Consider the following 23,407-nt stretch of genomic DNA (forward strand, 5'->3'; position numbering starts at 1 on the left):
ACCCTCAATCCTTCCACCACCCCAAAAATCAGTTACAAAGAACCGCCCCCTTTGTCACCCAGTATCACCTTGGACTGGAACAACTGAAATATACCTTTCCCCGGAGCTTTGATTATCTCTCATCCTACGCTGAAATGAGGGACATTCTATCCAAGATCTTTCCTACCCCTCCTAAAGTAGTGTTCTGTCACCTATCCACCCTACACAACATGCTAGTCCATCCCTATGCCACTCCCAACCACTTGACACAGGGATTATATCCGTGTAGCAGACAAAGCTGCAAAACCTGCCCAATCCATCCACCCTGCACCACCTCCTCCAGTCCTGTCACAGGCATTTCCTACCCCATCAGAAGCCAGGCAACCTGTGAAAGCAGCCATTACTCTGCTGCAAACGCAGGACAATCCTTTATGTCAGTATGACTACCAAGCAATAGTTGCAGATGAGTCATCTTGAAAACACATCATCCAGTCCCATAATCATCCTGGCCTCATTATTTGGTAACCCACTGCCCCTGCACACTTCAACTAACATGCCCCAGGGGGCTCAGAATTCTTCCATGAGTTCGTGCATGGTGCTCACAGGGCCCCAAGTTACTGCAAACCATTCTTCCTTCCTGGGCTGCAGTTCCTTCCCAGTGTCCTTTCACTGCCTTCTCTCCTTCCCCGCTGCCACCTCCTCCCCCTTCCTCGATTATCTTATTTACGTCGACCTGGCTATCCATCTGGTTTCCTGTATTCCTTGCAGTTTTGTTTCCCTCGCTTTTTCTCTTTCATCGTTTTTGGCGTTATTGGTCCCTCTTTGTGGTTTGACCCCACTTCTAAATTTTCTTATATGAATGTGTAGTGTCTGTTCTTTTGAAGCAACAGACACCACACAGATCCCACAGCTGTGAACACTATATGTAATTGGAAGGGGACATTAAGTGGAATCAGCGGCATCAAGCGAAAATGTGTACTGGATCGGTATTTGAGCCCGGGATCTCCTGCTTACTAGGGAGGTGTGATAACCATTGCGACATCCAGGACACAGCATTATCGCAACTGCGTGAACTACTTTGGTACGTCTCACGGCCAATCCACACTCCCGCCAAGCGGTAACTATCTGCAGTCCCTGTCAATTATACTCCCGTCGCTACTCAGTTTCCCACAGGAGGTCAGATGTATTTCGTGCATTCACACTGAAGAAAGTGGATCCATTGCCCGTCCAGACTTACGTGAATGCGTAGTGTTTGTTCCTTCAAAAGAACACACACCACGTAGCTACTGCAACTGTGAACACTATTTGTAAATGGAAGGGCGGTCACTGCTGTCAGCTACACAGGGACATTAAGATGATTCCACTTAATGTCCCACTGCAGCTGACTGCAGTTATCCTCCTTCCATTTACATCTAAATTTTCTGTTTGTAGTGTGAGCCATTTGGGGAAGAACTCCCTCCTTAGTGTCTATGGCATGGATTCCTCTGCCCACTTCCCTCCTCTCTTCCCTCCCTGCCGTAGCCCCCCTCCACTTCGATCACCAGCACGTTTAGCCAGGGCGTGTGGTGGGACTGTTATGTACCCATCTGACTGACCCCCTTGACAACACAGGACACACTTCTGATGCCTGAGCTGTTGCCTCCTCATATGTGCCTAGTAGTGGTTGCTTGTTATTCTGGAGAATCAGAACTCACTGCTATGGCCACCATACCAGATGCTTCTTGTCATGGCTGGGTGGCGTCCATGGGGAGAGCCCCTGATCGAAGTGAGTGGTATCGAGGTGAATACTTTGCACAAGAGGCATATCGAGCTCCAAAAACCTGGCCGTTCTCCTATGGCCGTGTCTTAAAGTAGTAATGTATCATTGAATGCTGCTTCTTATGATTCTGCCACCTTCCCTTCCCTGGCCACACCCTGGGAGGAGGTCCAGGCTCGCCGGCTTGGACTGAAACACCTTCCCTGCTACTGGGTCTGCACTAGGATGGACAGGGACACATTCACCCCCACAAATCCGCTATTTTTTGTGGAAAATGCAGTTGGGTTCCCTGTCGATCAAAGGTTCTTCTTCCACCCAATCTGCAGCTATTCTTGCTTGTGATCATCTTGGCAATGTCCCGCTGTCTGTTACACATCACCAGTCTCTGAATATGGTCCAGGGAGTCATTTTCCATAGGGGCCTCATCCTTCAAACTGATGAGGAACTGCAGGCTAATCTGGAACAATGGTGTGTTCATTTTGTTTAACATGTGCAGAAAGCTCGTAAAAATGCCCACACCAATATCGCCGCCTTTATTCTGGCTTTTTGGGGAGATACCCTCTCAAGAGGTCAAGGTTATGAGAGATTGGTGTGACGTGAGCCTGTATAGCCTGCCACCCACGAGTTGCTTTTGGTTCTTGGGTTTCAGGCACATGCCTTCCCAATGTACAGCAGACCCTCTATGTGGTGGCTGTGGCCACCCACTTCATGGGGGGGAAGCCCTGTGTTCTGCTACCTGTGTCCGTATTGTCATGACCATCACACTTCGTGCTCACTAGATTGCCCAGCTTACAAGAAAGAAAGGAAGATACAAGACTATAAGTTCCTGGATCGACGATGTGTTGATGTCTTCAATTTTTGCCTCTGTTATATCCTTTCGCCCTCTTATGTGTCTCTTATCAGAGTCCTGCCCCCTCTGCTTGGCCCCTCCCCTGTGGTTCTCACGCTCTGCCTTCTGGGTGCCACTCCACCTCCTCGGTCATAGAAGTGCCACCCTTCTTCAGCACCCAAGAGTGACGGGTGTCCCTCCCGTGACCCCTCCTATCAGCATCAGCTACCACAACTCGGCTACAGGACATACAGTCTGTGTGCCCCAAGGTTGCCTCCTCTTTCTCAGTTCTGGATCTTTCAAATCGTGCTCTCCCTCTGTGCTCTGCCCTCCTCAACCTATGAAAGAGAAGAAGAGAAAACATAAATACCAGGACAAGGCCCCCTCCTACAATGTCTCCTGTAGGTGTCATCTCCCCCGCTCACAACCTGAGTCTGACATCAAATTTATGTGACGTGACTGGCTCCAGCCCATTCAACTCCCATTTCGATACCCGCTCAGTGAGGAACTGTAACGAATACTACCTTCACCTCCCAGAGTTGCAATCCCGTATTGCCTTTCACTCATCAGCTTGTGTTGTTCTTGAGGAATCTCATTTTACTAATGCTCACTTACTGTCCCTTACTGAGTTCTGTGCTTTCTGTCAGAACCAGGTTGGCCCATTGAGGGCTTCTGAGGGTGTCTGCATGTTGGTCTGTATGGATATTGTTAGTACATGGGTCTCATTCATACCACATTGGAAGCGGTTGCCGTTTGGGTCCATTTGGACTCTGCCATCACAGTTTGCAATCTCTATCTCGCTCCCTGCCAGGCCACCTATATCTGCTGCCCTAAATGCTCTCCGGCAACTCACCCCTCCCTTCCTCCTCCTTGGGATTTTAGTGCCTATCACCCTTTGTGGGGCAGTGCTTCTTCATCTAGTCAGGGGTTCCTCCTCGACCAGTTTCTTGCAGACCATGACCTGTGTCATCTTCATGATGGTTCCCCTACTCTTTTAGTGCTGCATGTGGCACCTCTGCCACTGATTTCCTCTCTTCCCCTCTCCTCCTTCATTCCTGGCCGCCACATGATGACCTCTGTGTAGTGACCATTTCCCGTTGGTTCTCTCATTCCCTCTCCACCTCCTGATGACCAGGTTTCCTTGCTGAGATTTCTGTCATTGTCCTACTTACACACATACACACATAAGTACACATAACAATATCCAAATTGAAGGAAAATTGCAATATATGAAAAAAAATTACACTTTATAAAATATGGAGCAACTTGTACAGTACATGACATATGAACACTTTCTTACCTCTGTCACAACCAAATTAACTCAATGTAGAAATACATAGCATTTTGTTTATAATATTTAAACATTTTGTCAAAAACCAATATTGTCAATACTGCACAAAATGCTGGTGCTGCAATCTGCATTCAAGTTGATTCAGAACTACACGTGATGAGACCTTTCAATGCTTAGATAATATTTTTTTGTATTAGAACCCCTTTTCTTCCACCAACTTTGAGGACTCTTTGCTCGGAGAATAAGTACGGCATGTTGCTGTGGGGATATCAATTTCACACAGAATATGAGAGAAAGAAACATCACAAATATCATTATCAGGCCAATAGGAGGACGGTGATGCATGACCTTACTGTAACATATCCTTCACAAATAACCTTCTCAACAATTCCCAAATACCAAGAAGAGTCTCATGCACATGCAGTATAGCAGTTGGGCTGCACAGTGCATTCTGGCCTTAGTGGCAGAAGTGCATCTGAGAAATCATCCACAATACTAAAATCTGTATCACAGCTCAGCCTTTTTGCTCCAATCTCGGTTGGTGATATTGGTACAATCTGATGCATAGATCGTGTTCCAGCAATTGTTTTTGCACTTGGGAAGTGCTGAGAAAGATAATGTCTTGCTTGTACCATTTCATTTTTTGAAACAAAGAGAATTGAAATGCCTTGCAGGTTCTCGTGACAGAATTCAAATACCTGTGAAGCTGTAAGTATTTGATCTTTATAAACTCTTTGCAAACTTGTTTTTGTGACAAGTCTTTCAACACTGCCACCAGTACAATCACAGGGAGATTTGCCATGGCGGGTAGCAAAAAATGACCCACTGCACTTTACGTTGAAGTTGTGTTCGTGGTAGCAGATATTTCTGAAATCCTTACCATTTTTGTATTGTGTAGTACAACCATCAGTGAAATATTCAACATACACAAGATGAATTTCAGGGAATTCACACTTTAAAAAATTCAATACAATTTCTGAGGCTGGTAAACCAAGGCAACATCATGTCCTAGGTCATCAGAAACAATACAAATACTTTTTGCATGCAACTGTTTGTCCTTTTTGTAATATACGTGGACAGTGTGAAGAGTGCAGCTGCCATTGATCCAATGGTACCCCTGTACTTCATCTTTAACAACAAAATTGAGAGTTTCACTGAAATCCATTAAAGTTAACACTGATCCTTCTTCATTTTCATATAATCAGACTGTGATTGAGAAATAAGAGTGTGGAGTAATTTTTCAATTTTCTTAGTTTGTCGCAGGATTCTGATAGAGAAGTGATGTGAACAGTTAGTCATTCTATGAGTTGATACCCATTGACTGTATTGAACCATCTCATCAGGAGCATAGTCTTCTATTTCATTTTCTAGGTGCGTTTGAAGCAATGAACTGGTGGGGCATTTTGCACACAGATGAAGCATAAAGACTGTTATTTATATCACATGTTATTATTTTAATTAGATCCTGGTATGTTTCCTAATAGAAATGGAATTTAGAAGCAATTTAACATTTTGGTGGTAAATGCACACACATACGGTATGTGTTCCTGATGATCCTGCAAGCATACATTGCTTTGGTCGAAGAGAAGCAAATTTTGAGAATCATACTTTGCTTTCAGGATAGTTTTTTTTAAATAGAGAGAATACAGCAAATTTTCTTATGTAGAGAGAATCTGTGCAGGTACTTGTCTTTGTGTTTAACACACACACACACACACACACACACACACACACACACACACACACGAAACACTTAAATCACAGTATGAATGACCATTGCTTCGCCATAATAAAAGCTCTTATTCTTCACTAGTCAGTTCATTCACACAAGTTAGGGCATTATCACATATATCTTGCAGATACTGTCCAAGAAAAGACTGCCTACTTGTACTTTCCATGATGCTTCAGTCATAATACCAATATTTGTCGTAAATAATTCAAAAGATGATTGGTGTAACCTAAAAAGTAATTAATTAATGAAAAATCATTCTATCCCATTGTTTCATTACAAAAGTATTTCACATTATTATTGTAACATTAGGGGACTTACTTTTGTTTTGGAATGAATAGTTAAAAACTGCAACAATTGAATTTTTAACCAATAATTGTCTCTGTGTACAGCTCGGTACAAGAGCTCAGAACTGCATGCTCAGTGGACACGTGACCCAAAATCAAAGGAACTGGATGATGCAATACATATAGTGGCAGCAAAACGGTGTTCTCAGATATGATTTGTTCCCAGGGAAATCCAGCGTAGCCAACTCCAGCAATTTAGTGGTGACATGGTAGTCATCAATTAGCAACTTAAGTGTTTCTTTTACAGTAATGTTGGTTTTTACACTTCGCATTATTTCTACAAACTGATTCGTTTTGCATGACATAATGGAATATGTAGTGTGTTCATGGTGTTTGTAAATTTTTCAAAAGTATCTGTGAGGAGGCAATACCTTTAAAAAAAGCTATAATGTCCATGCATGGATTTTGTTTAAAAGAAATTATTTTCAATTTTTTCTGAGATGTAGATGATGGATATGTACTATAGGAAACATGACTATAAAAATATAAATATTCCTCCTTAACCCTTTAACTGCTCTGGACATGTTAATGCGTGTGCCTTTGTACCTGTCCGTGTGTGCTCTGAATGTGTTTACTCGCGCCACCAGTCCTTCTATCTGGTACTGTGAACGTGTCTACGCGTAGGCATGTTCAGAGTACCAGGTAGGAGGACTGGTGGCGTGCATAAACGCGTCCAGAGCAGTTAAAGGCTTAACTAAAAAAAAATATCAAGTTTCCACTGCAAAAACTGTACAAACTATTGCATTTTTAAATTATAAAGGAGCTCGTTTATGAAAGCTTGAATTCCTGAATCTATACAACTTCTTTTTGTGATAAGTGAAAAAGTAATTTACCTACAACATTTACATTTTGAAAATGTGAATATATCTAGGTAAACTTCTGCTACCCAAAATTTCAAGGATTTGCTTGTCAATGGGTGTCATTTCCTAAAAGTTCTGGATGATTTGATGGGGAATGACCCCTATGCAATATTGGGACATGCGTTACCATGAAGTAACAGCACCCTTTGTCACACACCATTAGACAACAGTGGTTTTTGACGGACATGCTGCTTCATAAATATTCTTCATTCTCCGATGTGATGTCTACCGGTATGTGTTTACTGGTATGTGTTTTTCCGTTGCTAAGAAAAGAACACCACCACATTGATCCTGTTTGGACGCATTGGGTAATAATGTCGCCATTGTTTACCTTGCTGCATTTACTGCACGAATGTCAGAAAGGCACGAATGCCACACTAATACCTTGCCAACAAATTGGTACTTATATGTCCGCATCAGACTCACCACACACAATTCAACAAAAACTGACATTTTGCTTACACAGAATGGGCATATGATTAGTGAGTCTGGACAATTTAAATCTGTAGGTATTCAGATAGATGGTAAGTTGTCATGGAAAGCCCGTGGGTAGGATTTTGTTCAAAAATTGAATGCTACTACTTATGAAGGTCAACCATTAAAGATGTTTTAGAACCTGTGACTGTTTATTCAATGTAAACACACAGAACTGGAACCAATCACTGTTTTGCAATAGTTATTTATTCATTCCATGCACCAGTTTTCAAGCCTTTTCAGGCTCATCTTCAGATGGTTTTCAGAAGTTGCATAGCTATTTCAAGCATAATGCTGGATGCTGGTTTGCAACAGTATGGGCCGCTTTTGTTGTTAGTATCCATCTGTTTGCTTCCATTGTGATGACCAGTTGGTACCACAACACTCACTTTCCCACAATATGTATGCACATGCTAGATGCTGGCAAGGTTTCATTATCACAGTGTATATGCGCAATATTGTGTAAAATTGAGTGATGTGGGATGAACTGGCCATCACAATGGAAGCAGTCAAATAGATACTAACAACAAAAGCTGCCCATACTGTTGCAAACTAGCGCCCAGCATTATGCGTGAAATAGTTATGTGACTTCTGGAAAACCATCTGAAGATGAGCCTCAAAAGTTTTGGAAACCAGTTCATGGAATGAATAAATAAATATTTCAAAAAAGTGACTGGTTGCAGTTTTATGTATTTACTTTTAATGCTGCTATATTCTCCATTAGAACAGTATCTGAAGTAAGTGATAGCCCAACATGAAAATTAGTCTACGTTGCTTATTTCCATTCACTTGTGACCTATGACATTGTATTGTAGAGTATTTTTGGCTTAGAAAAGAGAGTTCAATCAATATGTTGTGTAAGTTTGAGAATCTCTTGTCGACCCTGTTCAGGAGCCTTGAAACTTTGACATTGGCATCTCAATATATACACTCATCATAAAAAGTTAAGCATATTTGCAAATTACCTACCAATAATCACTATGAGCATTACTTTTGTGTTTATGTAGGAAGGTGGTTGTGTAAATGTTGTGAACTCATTTGTCGTTGCCACTTTCCCTCATGGGCGTTCCTTTTATGTGTATGTATGAAGGTGGTTGTGTACATAATGTGAACTCATTTGTCGTTGCCACTTTGCCTCATCAGGGGCAGTGCAATCACGGCTTGTAAACAAATACAGTACACCAGAGCTATGAATGCACAGTTGTCCGTGTGCTTCTTAATGCAGCAGAATGCCTCAGCACAGGCTCTCCATGGCAGACTGTATCAAAATTGTCACATAGGTGGGATTAAACACAAGACAAGTTGACATTGTGAATATTGTTCATGTTAATCAAAGTGTTGTCTCCAGACTGTGGAAAAGTTGCAGGAAATGGATTCAATAGTGGATCGACATCGCGAAGACCGTCCACGCAAAACTACAGCAGCTCAGGACCGGTATGTAATGATATCTGCACAGAGACACCCTATAAGGAGAGTGACTACTCCGTGTCATGAGCTTCAAGAAGCCACGGGGGTTACCGCAAGGACCCAATCTGTGCACAACAGACTTTATGATAGGGGTTCGTACAGCTGAAGACCTCTCAAGACTCTAGCACTTCGTCCACATCACAGGGGTGCTTGCGTAAGAGGGGCTAGAGCACGTGAACCTTGGATACGACTCCAATGGACCAAAATGCTGTTAACAGGTGAATTGCAAATAGGCTTGCATCCTGACAACAACTCTGTTTGCATATGGAGGCGAAAAGGGGAATATAGACATCTCTAAATGACTGTGGAATGTCACCAACAATCCGGTGGCTCAATTTTATTATGGCCAGGTATCGTGTAGGGCCACCGCACACCACTCATTCCAATTGAAGGCAACATGACTACTGCAGTGTATGAAAACAACATTCTACAACCCATAGTCAGTTGTTTTGCAGAGACTTCACAGTGTGTGTTGGTATCTGACAGGATGTGAGATCTGAGGAATGGATTGGTTAGCATGCTCCCCTGATACAACTGCATAGAGCATACATGGAGCGTGCTCAAAAGAGCGATTTCTAGTCGTCAGTATCCTCCATTAATGACTGAAGCTCTCAGGAATGCTGCCATTGAGGAGTGGGACAAACGTCCCAAGAGGCCTGCAATGATTTGGTACTGAGCGCGCCCTGTCCCATTCAAGAGTGCCTGAGGGTTCGTTGAGGACCTACGCATTACTGAACAGTGTGCTATACAAACCATTTAATGTTTTTTGATGTTGGAGGTCATTGCAACTTTTTTTCCCAAATGTTACTTTTTCATTTCATAATTGGTTCCAAGAGAATGTATAGCTTTCATTTGCATAATACTCCGTGACATCAAAAAATACAGTATAAGATATCTATCTTATTTTGAGATGCGAGAACCAATTATGTGCTTAACTTTTTTTAATGGGTGTATATTTTCTTTAGTGTCGTTTGTTGTTAACAATATGAGCGTATTCCGAGAATTAGCAACTAGTAGGCAGAAATCGAATCTGCATTTGTATTGCGCCTTGACTCTTGTACAGAAAGGCATGCAGTATTCTGCTGCATTCATTTTCAGTAAGCTGCCACAAGAATTAAAAAACCGTAGCAGTAATCTTTGCACTGTCAAGTCTGAACTGGAGACTTTCCTCATGGCTCGCTCTTTTCAATTTTTCAGGTAGTTCCTGGAAAACAATTAAGTTAATTCTGTATTATATTGTTGATTATGCTAGTATATACTCGCAGCTTGTCATCTGCATGGGATTTGTGTGTATTTAATTTTTTGTGTTATTACTTTTCTGAAGTCAATTTCATATACTGACTTCATTCCATGACCATGGAGATTTGCTACTTAATATGGTCCTATGTAGTACATGTAAAATACATTATAAATAAATAAATAAATAAAACAAAGAAGATGAGCTCAATACCAGGGATGAATTTCAGGCTGAACTGAAAGAAACTTTTGGTGACAATCAACAGAATGTTACAACAACAGAAGAATTCATCAAGTGGTACAAGCACATCAAGGAAAAGCAATAGAAAGGAAGAGGGTTGATTCCTGAAAGTAGTCCCTGTGGAAGTTAATGAAGAACACCATGATCTCACTACTCTCATATACCAGATTGTAAGAGAAGAGAGACAGCATTTTGTGGCAGCCAGAACTGTCAGACCAAGTACACTCAAGAATTGGTGACCAGTAATGTAGACCCCATACATCAGGAGGTAATAGAAAATGTTGAAGGAGAAGTGTATTGTTCTTTGACACTAATCTCCACCACCTGTGGGATGTGCCATGAAAAATGGACTTGGACTTATGTTGCTGTTGTCAGATGATAACCCAGCATCCAACTAACACAGGTACAACCAACTAATCCACCATGTAAAATGCCCTGCAGAAGAACAGACATTTGAGGGTGGAGGACAACAAACAGTTTGTTTTCACTGTTGGTGGCGTGGATACTTCGTACGCTACTGCAGCGGAAGAAGACTATTAGATGACTATTATGCCACAAGACATCAGCAGTCACAACAGTGCTATTCGTACCAGTCAACTGTAAACGATTGCAGTCGATCTGTGGACCGAAGCTAATCACTGTATCCACAATGGGTCACTTCCCAACACGCCATAGGCATTTCCTGTCACTGTACGGAGGTACTGGGCACTCGGCTAACCACCGAAAGGCTGCCACAGATGAAAATCGTCTGCGGACAACAGTTATCGAGATGTCAGGAAAACTCACTGACATCATTCACGGCCGACTGCGTCAGGTGCTAGTGAACTCTGGGGCTTCTTTTTCTGTTATGTCAAATGCTTATTGCTAGCTAAAGAATACTGCATTCTGTGATATGAAAATAATTGTGTGGAAGTCACAAAAAGGAAATATGTGCAGCTGACAGGAACACGTATTGCAGGAATAACTATCGATAACAGAACACAGCCTTTAAAATTTGTCATTTAAACAGAACAAAGTCACGATATTATTTTCCGGGGAAACTTGCTGCAGGCATCACAGTGTCGAAGATCAGAGCTCCAGACTGATAAAGCTATTTCAACAACCACAGATAACAAAGATTGCTTCCGGGCATTTGTTCGCCACCGAAGTCGTCATTACCCCTTCCTTGACGTCGAGACATCTCCCGAAAGAAATCTACAAACCGGTAGTGACAATAAGCATTCTAGATGGGCGAGGAGTGTCACGTGCAGCCACAACTCGTCCCTAAAGGTACATGCTAAGAGATAGCCGAACCAGTCCAGGAGGGTCAGCTTAGTGACACCGGTGAAGAAACGTGCTCTACTACCACTACAGACGACACAGGGAAGGAAGCTAGTATCAAACTGCCGATAGGACCTGACGTCACCGAGGGACAGTGTCAGTTGTGGTCCTTCTGCATCAGTTTTCGGACGCTTTCAAATCCCGAGTGAAGAGCAGCCAGGGAAGCAGCCTATGGTAAAACACCGTATCGACACTAAGGATAATTCACCGATTGGCCAGCACTCGTATAAAGTTTCTCTGGTAGAATGACGGATGATCCCGGAGGAAGTGGAGATGATGCTGCGAGGTAACATCATTGAATGTTTAGTGTGTCCTCGGTCCTCTTCGATGGTCTTCTCTGACAGTCCTTGTGAAGAGCAAAGATGGCACATGGCATTTCTGTGTCAGATCTCGGGTACTGAACAATATCACAAAGGAAGATGTCTGTCCGTTGCTGTGTGTCGATGACACCCTGGACTTCTTCGACGGAGCAAAGTATTTCTCAGTTACGGACGTGCTGACAGAACATTAGAAAATCGAGGCTGACCGGGAAAATACTGCACGCCTTCCACACGCGAATGGCCTCGCAGTACACTTTAGTAACAGGTTGGCAGGTACGGTCTCGATGTACGTCAACACGGAACAGAGAGAGTGGGATCGGTACTGCCTGTAGTGACATTCGCACACGACTGAGCGAAGCGAGAAACTGAAAGCTTCTCACTTTTCTTTTTGTTCTGTGGTTGCGAGACCAAAATGACTATGGATACCCTATTCCTGTTTCGGCTGGACGATACTCGGGATGACTAAATGAAACGCATTACAAAGACCGAAGGAGCAAAGCAGCTGGCTCGAATATAAACCCTGTATGCCCAGATTAAATACCGAATGCACTCTTAACGCCGAGCACCGACCGGTGAAGTACAGCCGAGGGGAGTCGGTACGGAGTTTTATACCTGTGCGGATAGTGAGACTATTGAAAATGTTACTGTAGTCATAGTTTGGGTCTCGTCGTATCCTTAATCGTGTGTCGCATAATAATGTATGACATTGAGGACTGTAACCCTTTGTCACGAAGACGAAAGCACGAGTCCTCTGTGTGAAGCCCTGGTACACTCCAGAGACACACACTGACAGTGGGAGGTTCGAGAAAACTGAAGACCGACTCGAGGATCCTGGAGCTTTGAAGGGAGGGGCTACTTTCGATGCTCGTACTAGTGAAGGGGATATAATGATGTGACCACAACGTGATAATCCACCAGCACTGCCATACGGAGGACCGTTGACGAGATCTAGATCTAGGGTGCTGTAGTCTGCTCCAGCGAGAACTAATGATGAAGCGAGCTGTGGCACGTGAAGTGTAGTGGTGTAGTGTAGTGGTTAGCATCGTCAGCGGGTGTGCTGTTGGTCACGAGTTCAGATCCGACCACCAGCAATTATTTGTTATTTAGTCTTTATCATTTCTGGGAGGTTCTAGAAATATCTTATGTTTGTAATGTTTTAATAATCTGGAGTATTAAATGTCTGTATAAATAGCTGTAGTCTCTATGCAGGAGGTCAGTTCTGGTCTGGGTACTTTGGTGTCGATAATAAACATGCTTTGAGTTCTAAGTGTCGTGTTTTTGTTTTGATGTGACAATATTTCTCACAGACAGCAGCAGTGATCCACTACAATTCCAAACTAATGGTGATGGTATGCTGTCTTATATTTAATGAGGTAAGAGTCGCATTCTGTTATCACAGTACATTTACTTGCTTATGAGATGTACAGTTGGCACCATAGCATTGTTTAAAATGAAATGCAGCATCCATGCAGACAGGGGAAAGTTGTGGATGTATTTTTTAATGTTCTATGACTGGGTGTCATTGACAGAAAAACTGGTTTTTCTGGAAACAGCTGCCGGTCATCTTGCAGGAAAATTGTTGGTTCCTGTTTTGAATGCTGACACTAATGACTGAGTTTGCATATTCTTCCAGTAGTTTCATTCAATGATGTTTTAGGCAGTAGGTGAAACAGTGAAGGGTTGGCATTGTGTGGTCACCTAGGGCTGATGTCTTATCAGGTTTTTTTTTTCTGAGATAAAGAACAGTGTGCAGTAGTACAAACATCAGGTATTAATCTATAAAATTTCTAAACTATGAGCAGTTATATAGGTTTATGACCAAGGAATAATGGATAAAAATGATAATGTCCTAATTTCTTCTCATGTATATGACAGAGAGGTGTATGATGCCTTTTGTTAATACATTTGTGCTTAATAGATTTAGTGATAGTGGCTGTGTTGGAGAGACAGCATGATTGTAATCAAAACAAATGGAATAATTAGGTATAATGTGATAAGGATGCTGTGAGATCTTCTATTGGTTGTTGGAGTAACAGTTACGTGCCCTATTACAAGAACAGACAATTTTGCCAGAAAATGCTTCAAAAAGTAATAGAGAGAGAATCCTAATTAATAACTGATTTTTAAGTAGACCAAAATAATAATATTTAAATCAATTGAACAAAAAGTGTGAGAATACCTTGAATGCACCACATTTCCTGTATTGCTATATTCAATTTCAATTCATTGTGACATAACCTTCATCCACTTTCATGTGAGATAACATAAAACTATATAAAACCAACAAGAAATCAAATTTTTTTAAACTTTTGTCATATTTTTCTGTCAGTTTTCTTCCTAACTTCTTTTGTGTGTTTCATTTTTATCTACTAATTCACTTTGCTGTGGTTCTTATTTCTTTACTGAAATAAATATTGAAAATGTTGAATACTTTAATATGTCATTTGGCAGTTTCATGTGGTCTCTGCATTTCAGGCAAACGATGATAAAGTGTTGGTTATACCAGCACAGACACCTGTTCCGATCAAGGTCACAAAGAGTCTTCCATTGACACTCTCAGGAGAGAGTATAGTAGTTCAGGTTCTTGAAGCTGATGATGATGATGATGATGATGATGATGATGATGATGAGGATACAGACAAAGAACAGGGAGCTGTAGTTTTGGGAAATGTAAGTAAAAGTTTGTACACATTCCGTCTAATAATTTTATTAGATTTTTTTGTAAAAATTTAGCAGACAATTTAATTTTAATTTATAAAAGTGATAACTTGGATGAGAATATTCCTTAGTGCACCTATAGGCAGTGCCGAACCCCCCCCCCCCCCTCCCCTCCAGTCAAACACACACACACACACACACACACACACACACACACACACACACACACACACACACACAAATCATAGTCGAAGTAATGAAAAAACCCTCTGTTTTAAAATATGAAACTGTGGGTACTAGCAGAGATCACCCATGAATTTCAACCACCTTAGTTCTATGAGGAGGACACTTGATTCCAAGATGATTGTGTCCCAATCCAAAGAGTGGCATTCTTAAAGAATGGTTTAATCAATATGTGAATAATTTGTTACTCTGCTAAGTTCAACAGGCACCATATTTCAACATTATTGAACACCTTTTGTGACGGGGCCCTCACACACTTAATATGTATGCGCAGTAATATTGTGCCAATATATTGCAGGAAAGTGCAAGGCCAAGAACAGCACAATACAATTGCGCAATATTCATGCCTTTGTAGTGAACATGTTGGTGCGCAAAAATGTGGAACTCATGTGTATTGTTGCTTGCCTTGCAAAACACAAGCAGAAATTATGCAGAATAGATGAAATTAGCCTGAAAATCTTCCAGTACATGTTTCAATGGGCCACTGGCTCATTCACTGTGTCGTAGCTTCATAAACAACAAAAACTAATTAAAAATTAAACAAGGAAATTGTAAATTATTGTGTACACATGCTGTGTTTTCTGTGTGTCCTCTACTGTAACAACTGTTGCAAAATAAATAAATAAATAAATAAAATAAAATAAAATAAAATAAAACAATTATTTACTGATTACTAATTGATAGCTTATGTGATCTGATGTCTGTGGAGTGCAAGGAAGAAAAACATTTATGCTGACAGGACAGCTGCCCTGATCCTATTTGCCAATTCTGAAAACTGCTATAAGTAAAATAAACTTTTCTGCTGACTATCATGACACATGGGCTTCAGTTCCCTCTGCCATTTTGGACAATGAGGTATATGGCATCTGAGAAATGAAGTTTGTGCCTGTTTACAAAGTACTGCATGATGCTTTAATATACATACTCCAGCACACGCCCTGATCTTTTGTCATCTAATTTTTTCATTTCTCTGCAGAAATTCATTCAGTGTGAATTGAATTTCTCTTGATCTCAGTAGGAACTGCTGTTTATTGCACATCACTGCCCTTACATGGTACAATATACATTGCCATATAGTGAATGTGTGTCAGAATTGTTTAAAGCTCTCTAGTCTCCTTCAATATATTGTACAGACTGTCAATACTGCTCATAGAGGGTCAGTATTATTGCAAAATAAATATTGAGCATGGGAGGGCTTCTCAAGTTTTTGAGCAGATAATTCAGTATGTGCTTCCTCCTCAGTTAAAGGTTGTGAAATCCCTCTGTGGGTCCGGGGTTTAGAATAGGCCCGAGGTATTCCTGCCTGTCGTACGAAGTGACTGAAAGGAGTTTCACACGTTTCAGCCTTTATGTGATGGTCCTCTGTAGGGTTTGATCTCCATTCTTCGGATTTTCCCGAAGAGCGAGCCAACTGGGGAAGGGTGCCTTATAAGGTGGATCGTGTCCATCGTGCATTGAGATCTTTAGCCTACTTTCTTGTTGCTGCATTGCAGTCCTGCCCATTCTCCATCTCTTGGGCGAGCACACCTTCCTGGGTTCATTTTCGACCATGCACTATGCAGTGTCAACTTCTACGTCGATGATGACCATGGACTTCTTTGCACCTGATATCCAGCTCGGTAGCCAGTCCGTTGTGGTGGGGCTGCCACATACCCTGTTGGTTGTAGCCCCCCGACCACACAGGGATCGCTCTGCTGATGCCTGCGCCATTATCTCCCTATGTATGCCAAGGGGTAGATGCCCATCCTCTGGGGTATCGGGACTCCCGGCAATGGCCATCCTGCCAGGTGGCCTTTGCTACGGCTGGGTTGCGCCTGTGGGAAGCGCCCCTGGTCAGAGTGGGTGGCATCAGGGCGGATGGCACATGATGAAGCGTAGTCCATCATCTCTTACTGGTGGTGAAACACCAGCAGTCTCTAAGCGATCATGAGCTCAATTCAACGCACAGAAGTATGACCCCAAATTATTCCCCTCCCTGGCCAAACCATGGGAAGAACGTCATGCTAAGGATGGCAGCGGATCTTATTCGCGCCAGTACCTTAGATGTTCGAGAGCTGATGGGGAATCTTTCATGACAATGAAGCCTCAGTTTTTTGTTGAGCATTTAGAGGACAAGTTTGGGAAGGTGGAGGGCTTGTCCAAAATGAGATCTGGGTCAGTCTTGATCAAAACAGCATCTTCTGCCCAGTCACGGGAGTTACTTGCTTGTGACAAGCTGGGGGATATTTCTGTAACCATCACTTACATGGTCCAGGGTATCATATTTCACAGAGACCTTCTTTTGCAGTCCGATGATGAGCTGCGCACCAATTTAGAGCGGTGAGGTGTACATTTCGTGTGGCGTGTCGACTGGAGTCCGAAGGATAATCAGGTCGCCACCGGTGCCTTCATCTTGGCCTTTGAGGGTGATGCATTGCCCGAGAAGGTCAAGGTGATGGTCTACCGATGTGATGTAAAGCCCTATATCCCTCCCCTGTGCTGGAAGTTCGGCCATATGTTTTCCCGCTGTACTTCTAGCGTCACATGCCGAGATTGCGGACGCCCATCACTTCCCAATACTCCATGTGCCCTGCCTCCCATCTGTGTCAGCTGTGGAGAGCACCATTCGCCTTGCTCGCCTGACTGCAGGATTCTCCAGAACGAAAGGAAAATCGTGGAGTACAAGACGCTAGACAGACTGACCTACACTGAAGCTAAGAGAAAATTTGAATGCCTGCATCCTGTGTGTATGATATAGTCTTAAGTCGCTGCTACAGCATTTCTGGCACAGTCAGCTCAGTGGTGAAGGCTGGAATTTGCATGCCAATACCACAATTGGACATTCACTGAGTGACGATAAATGGCCTTTCCAGATTAATTGGTCAGGTGACCGTTGGTGTGTATGGCATGAAACATCTGAAAGCAAGGGGTATCAGGCTGGAGGTGGGAATGGGGGTGTGGGACATTCCAGCAGAAATGCGATCTATTGGCTGGAGCCCGCTGACATCACAGTGAGGCAGCACAGCATAGCATAGCACAGCAGTTTGATTATTCAGTAAATGTACTGCACCACACTTGCTTTGGGGTGTTATTCATTCATTTTACTTTCAATTTGGTTCAATACATAGTTGAACAAATTAAATAAAGTGGCATGACAGATGTATTACACATTAGGAAATGATAATTAAGATGAAACATAACTCACTTGTTTGGTGTAGAAACAGATGGTAGTGTAGACTGTTCCACATTTCTGTTGCCGTTTATCAGATGAAGGTGAAATCCATAGCAGCTTCCTCCTTGTGCATATCTCTTTATAGTTTCCAATTTTGCTTATTGATTCAGAGACCTAATCCTTAAATGAATGTTCTTGTTCCTACATAAAGAGCAATAACTGTGTGGAAACTGTTTCAAAATAGAGCACAGAGACTTTACAACATTTTTTTGTTTGCGCACTCCGTTTCCATTAAAATCAACAAATTCTCCTTCAAACTACAACATGTTGTTTTTCCGTGCTCGTATTGGCGAGTAATGATCATCGTGAGATGTAATTGATATCCAGTCTGCAATAGACTCTTCTAATTCACTTTTTGCTACTGGAATACCTAACAATTTATCATTGTTTTGGTACTTAAATGCAGTATAACTTGCAATGTATTTCACTGCATCTGGAAGAACATCCAGAATTGCTGCACAACCACACAGTTTTACCTCATCCATACAAATTATAAAAGTGGGTGTGCGTATATATGTATGCATGTATGGGGCATTCAGAAGCCAAGCTGACTGACTCCATCAAATGAAAATGTTCAGTACAAACAATTAGTTATTGAGTTATTTTAAAAAAAGCTCTAAAATTTTTCAGCATATTTAGAATAAACTGATGTTAAGGTTACGTTTTCAGCACTTTATAAATATATAAAAAAATTCAATGGCTGTCTCTCCCATAAGAAAAACTGCTTTGTATGGAGTGAGTCACATTGCCGACTGAAAGGTGTTGACAGAATATTGTGTGGTTTGAAAACAGGCAATTTTATGAAACAAATAAACACAAGCAGGACCATTTTACATGAAAAAATCACAAGTATTAATGTAAGTAATTAAATAGTACTTAATGTACAAGTAGAAAATGCGGTCTCCCCCCCTCCCGCACACCATGGAGATCAGTCTTCATGTACTTTAAAGAAGACCATGTGGAACATCAGCTAGACTTTCTAAAGGTCAGTTTCCATTTTTTGTGGGGATATTAATTTTTCCAAATGGCATTTCTGGTGAGAAAGTAGTTTTATATTGGATAGCAAATGGTTCAGCCTTCTCAGTATTGATCCATCTCATTGTCAGCTAGTTAATTGTTTCACCTTCAACATTTCTTTTCCTATGGGTGATCCATTTTTCTAAGTTTGCTGTTGAATGGAAGTTTTCGTGGTTCATTTCTGTTAGGTAATCAGTGTTACTTTCCTTGCAGCTAAGAACATCATCATACTGATCTCTTAGACAAAAGATGTGATGACTAGTTTTTAGTCTCTTTTTAATAAAAGAAAAATCTGTATCATTTGGAAGGTAACTGTGTCCTGGCGGAAGGAACTTTTAAGACAATAGTTTGTGTTACCTCTCGTATTTTACAGGTATTTTATAAGACGGAGAAAAACATTTGTGTTGCAGTTTTGATTGCTGCATGAGCGAGAGTATGTGAAAATATGTTTGCCATTACTGCCATTGAGAGTCAGGTGTTCTATTAGACAAGAGCTTATTTCTTGCAAACCTCTCGAACCACCAGTTTGGGACCATACATACATACATGTTATCTATTTTGTAATTAAACATGAACACCAAAATCATGGACATAAGAGATCTGTACGACATTTAGTTTGGGAGGTATGAGGTCATAAACGGTGAATGCGTGAAAAACTACTGCATCAAGCATGATGGTTAAATTTATTACTTCTTTGCTGCTAACTCAATTTGCAACACATTTCGGAAACAGTAATCGCATGTGCCACTGAATGTACCTAAAAGACTGTATCATTACATGACATACAGTACAGTAGATATGACATTACACACAGAGAGATGCTTGAGAAACGGCCACACCATGCACGATTTTTTAATTTATTACTTCATTACTACTAACTCTATTCACAACACATTTTGCAGACTGTATCACATATGCCACTTTATGTACCTGCAAAATTATGTCATTATACAGCATGTAGCTCAGCAGATACGATATAAATATTAAGATGCCTGAAAATGAAACTGCAGGTTGAAATTCGCTAGACATATAGTCGAAATATATGTACAAATATGCATGAAATATGTTAAATATGTGTGAAATAAATTTGACATGTAGATATACGAGCAAAGCCGTCTGTAAACAACTCATCGTAAACCCCCGGAAAAATTTCTGATTTGGTACACACACTGGTTACAATTTGGAAAGAAATACTGATGGGGTAAGAACTGCCAGTCTCTTGTTTGGATGACTGTGATAATGTGGGAAGAGAAAGGAGGAGGAGGGCAGATACTGAGGGGGGAGGAGGAGAGAGGCACAGATAGGAGGAGACGGACAGAGCTATGGGACAGAGAGGGGAGAGGAGGAGATTGACACAGAAAGGAAATGGCAGGAGATGAACATAGAGGGGGGGGGGGGGGAGGAGACTCATAGATAGAGGGGGACGAGGAAATGGACAGAGAAAGGAAAAAGGATAAGATGAGATGAACAGAGAGAGGTGGAGGAGGAGAGGGAATGAGCAGATGGACGGAGGAGGAAGCAGCATATTGACAGAGTGGTGGTGGGGGGAGGAGGAGGATATGGACAGAAAGAGGAATGGGAGGAGGTGGTTAGACAGAGACAGGGGGAAGGAGGTGGACTAATAGAAGATTGGAATAAATACGTACCATGGCAATTCCAAATACTCAGCTAGCATGTTAATAAATTTTCTTAGACATTCACAGCTTCTCGGATTTCTCGCGTTGGTGATCCCTCGACAACATTTATACAGAGTTAATTTGTAATAAAACTTAGGGATACAGAATCTGGGTCGACATACACTGAAAAAGACTCTGCATTTAACTCTTCAGTAATTGCTGTGTTTCCAGAGAAGGAAGTATCACTTGCATTACCTGGAAATTTAAGGAGACACACCTCATTTCTCTCTTCAAATACAAAATATTTCTAATCCTCATACCCTAGGAGAAAATTTTTCCAAGCGATCTTCATTTAGTCTGGAAGTTAATATGTAGCTGACTTTCATACTTTTTAGACTTTCAAAAAGTCCAAAGAGAGATCTTATTGACGTAATGAAACATTTTTCGAAAGGCAACAAACTGTCTCTATCACCACCTTGCACTCGGGAACAAATGTCTAGGAGTCTCTTTAGAGTATTCTCCTGAATTGTGACATTCATTCCACATCCCCGTTGCAGAGGTGAGCATTCATCTTTTGGAACTCTTAGAGCTCGAGAAATCAAAGACACCAATAACGAATTCATTCTGCTTTGCACGTCGTCTTAGATTTAAGTGTGCTTCAGTAATGTGGTGTGTTGTCATTAGGTCACTTTTTTATGTTTAAAAATTTATTTTAAGATAATTTTTTAGCTATAATTAATTGGAGTGTTATTTATGCTCTTGCTTCTTACCTCTTTGCTTACATCCTGGCTTTGTGTAGTTTATTCTCCATGTCAGTTTGTGCTGGGGATTGCTTTGGGTAGTAGCTTCCTTCTGGAAAGTAACCCTAGAAGTTTGTTTCTTGAATCTCATTCATAATCTTCAGGCCAAAATTGAATTGAACGTGCATGTACAGTTACCACATTCACTTTGGCTGCATGTTTGTGTCGAACTATTGCTCATCTTTGGGAAATGCGTGATAAATAATGTTTGTTATCTTTTGAGCAATATTAATGCATTGTGCCACAGCCCAATTTCAGTGACCCTTGCTCACGATTGACACAAAACAAGTTATTTTCTTTACACGCACAGCCACAACAGTTCTCAAAGCGACATCAAGGCGTACAGAGGCGTCGAAGAACTTCTTGCTCACCAGGAGCCAGAATGGTTTACCTCCTTATTCTGTTGTCCGTGGGAGGAGGGAACATTATGGTCTGGGGAATGTTTTCATGGCATTCCCTTGATGATCTTATCATTGTGGAAGAGAGAGTGCAGCAATGAAAGTATGCATCTATTCTTGGGGACCATGTTCGCCCTTACTTGCAATTTGTTTTTACTAGGCACGTTCACATGTACCAGCAGGACAAGGAGCATGTCGCACAGCTCACTTTACACATGTGTAGTTCGAAGAGGGCCAGGATGAGTTGACTGTGCTCTCCTGGCCACCAAACTCCCCAGATTTAAACCCGATCAAGAATCTCTGGGACAACCTCGATCAGGCTGTTTGTGCCATGGATCCTCGACCGTGAAACCTAGCCTAGCTGGCCACAGCACTGGAGCTGGCATGGCTCCACATCCCTGTTGGCACCTTCCAGAATCTTATTGACACTTTTCCTGCATGTCCTGCAGTGGTCTGACACTGTGTGTGTGTGTTCTTGCAATAATTATATCAGTTATCAGCATCACTCAGTTCAGTTTGTGTATATATTGTTATTTTTGCTATTTGTTTAAACATTATGTTGAAGTCGAAGAATATGTTTTTAATAAAGCAAGCAGTAGCTTTAAATATCCTATACAGTAAATGCAATAAATTGTTTCAGCTGACGCTTGATGATGTGTCGGCTTCCAGCAGTTTAACTGCTGAAATAAATGTAAACAGGTATGTAAATTTCATATTTTTGATTGTGAAGAGGGAGGTGGTTGTTGTTATTTTAATGTATGAATAGTCAGCAAATAAATGTATGCCTACCACATATTTGACCAGTTGACTGACCCGCATTTTTTTCTTTTTTATTTATTTTTTTAAATTTTTATTATTTGCTGATGTTCAAAGTTTAAAAATTTAATTTTATGGTATGTGTTGCAACTTTGCTTTGCTACTCTGTTGCCTTTGATATTCATTCACTTTTCTCCCTTTTAGTATTGGAAGTTTGCATGCAAGCATAACTGATACTGCAACACAGAAGAAATCTTCCTTTCGACGAGGTCCTCCGGCATCAGATGGACAATAATTCATTTGAAAAATTATATGTTGATATTGCCTGTGATATTAAAATAAAATGTTTTCATATACTTATTGAGCATTCAGCCATCCTCTCCCCTTTCTCTCCTTACTGGTAACAGTAGTAATTAGAGACTGGTTTATATGCATTTGGATGTTGCTTATGCATTGGCATATTTGGCTCCTTCTCACTGGTTACTGCATATTTTGACTAAAAACTAGTGACGATGCATATTTTCACCTATGTTTACAATATTTTAAAAATTTAGATGGGCAGTCTCTAGCTCAATCTAGTTTTGATGTCTTACAGATTGACCGCAACCTAGAACTGCATGCAATCACTAACCGAGAGGCCACTGCATAGTGAAATCATTACAGAAGAGGAACAGGAACAGGCAGACAGTCAATGCTCCTGCACTGGCTAATCCAGGTTAATCCCCTCCACTGTCATACCGTACGTGTCGGTAACAGTTGAATTAAACTAATCAAGCTTTCAGTCGCATGTCCGTGGTTTCAGTTTAGCTTTCCATTTACACACAGTTGAACGTGTTTACAACATGTTGTGTGCCATGTT

The 23,407-nt window shown here is 41.4% G+C and overlaps 1 protein-coding gene across 2 annotated transcripts in view; it reads left to right on the forward strand.

The window, feature by feature from the left end:
* Positions 1 to 22,904, forward strand: part of LOC126470800 (heat shock 70 kDa protein 14-like) — a 200,271-nt gene extending 177,367 nt beyond the window's left edge. For both annotated transcript variants that reach the window (XM_050098813.1, XM_050098811.1), the window contains 3 exons: positions 14,325 to 14,519; positions 22,433 to 22,491; positions 22,753 to 22,904. In XM_050098813.1, the coding sequence (XP_049954770.1) occupies positions 14,325 to 14,519; positions 22,433 to 22,491; positions 22,753 to 22,843 (345 nt within the window). In that variant the 3' untranslated portion in view covers positions 22,844 to 22,904. The remainder of the gene's footprint in view (positions 1 to 14,324; positions 14,520 to 22,432; positions 22,492 to 22,752) is intronic.
* Positions 22,905 to 23,407: the final 503 nt, after the last annotated feature.

The sequence above is a fragment of the Schistocerca serialis genome, chromosome 3 (assembly GCF_023864345.2).
Source record: "Schistocerca serialis cubense isolate TAMUIC-IGC-003099 chromosome 3, iqSchSeri2.2, whole genome shotgun sequence".
Classification (NCBI taxonomy): domain Eukaryota; kingdom Metazoa; phylum Arthropoda; class Insecta; order Orthoptera; family Acrididae; genus Schistocerca; species Schistocerca serialis.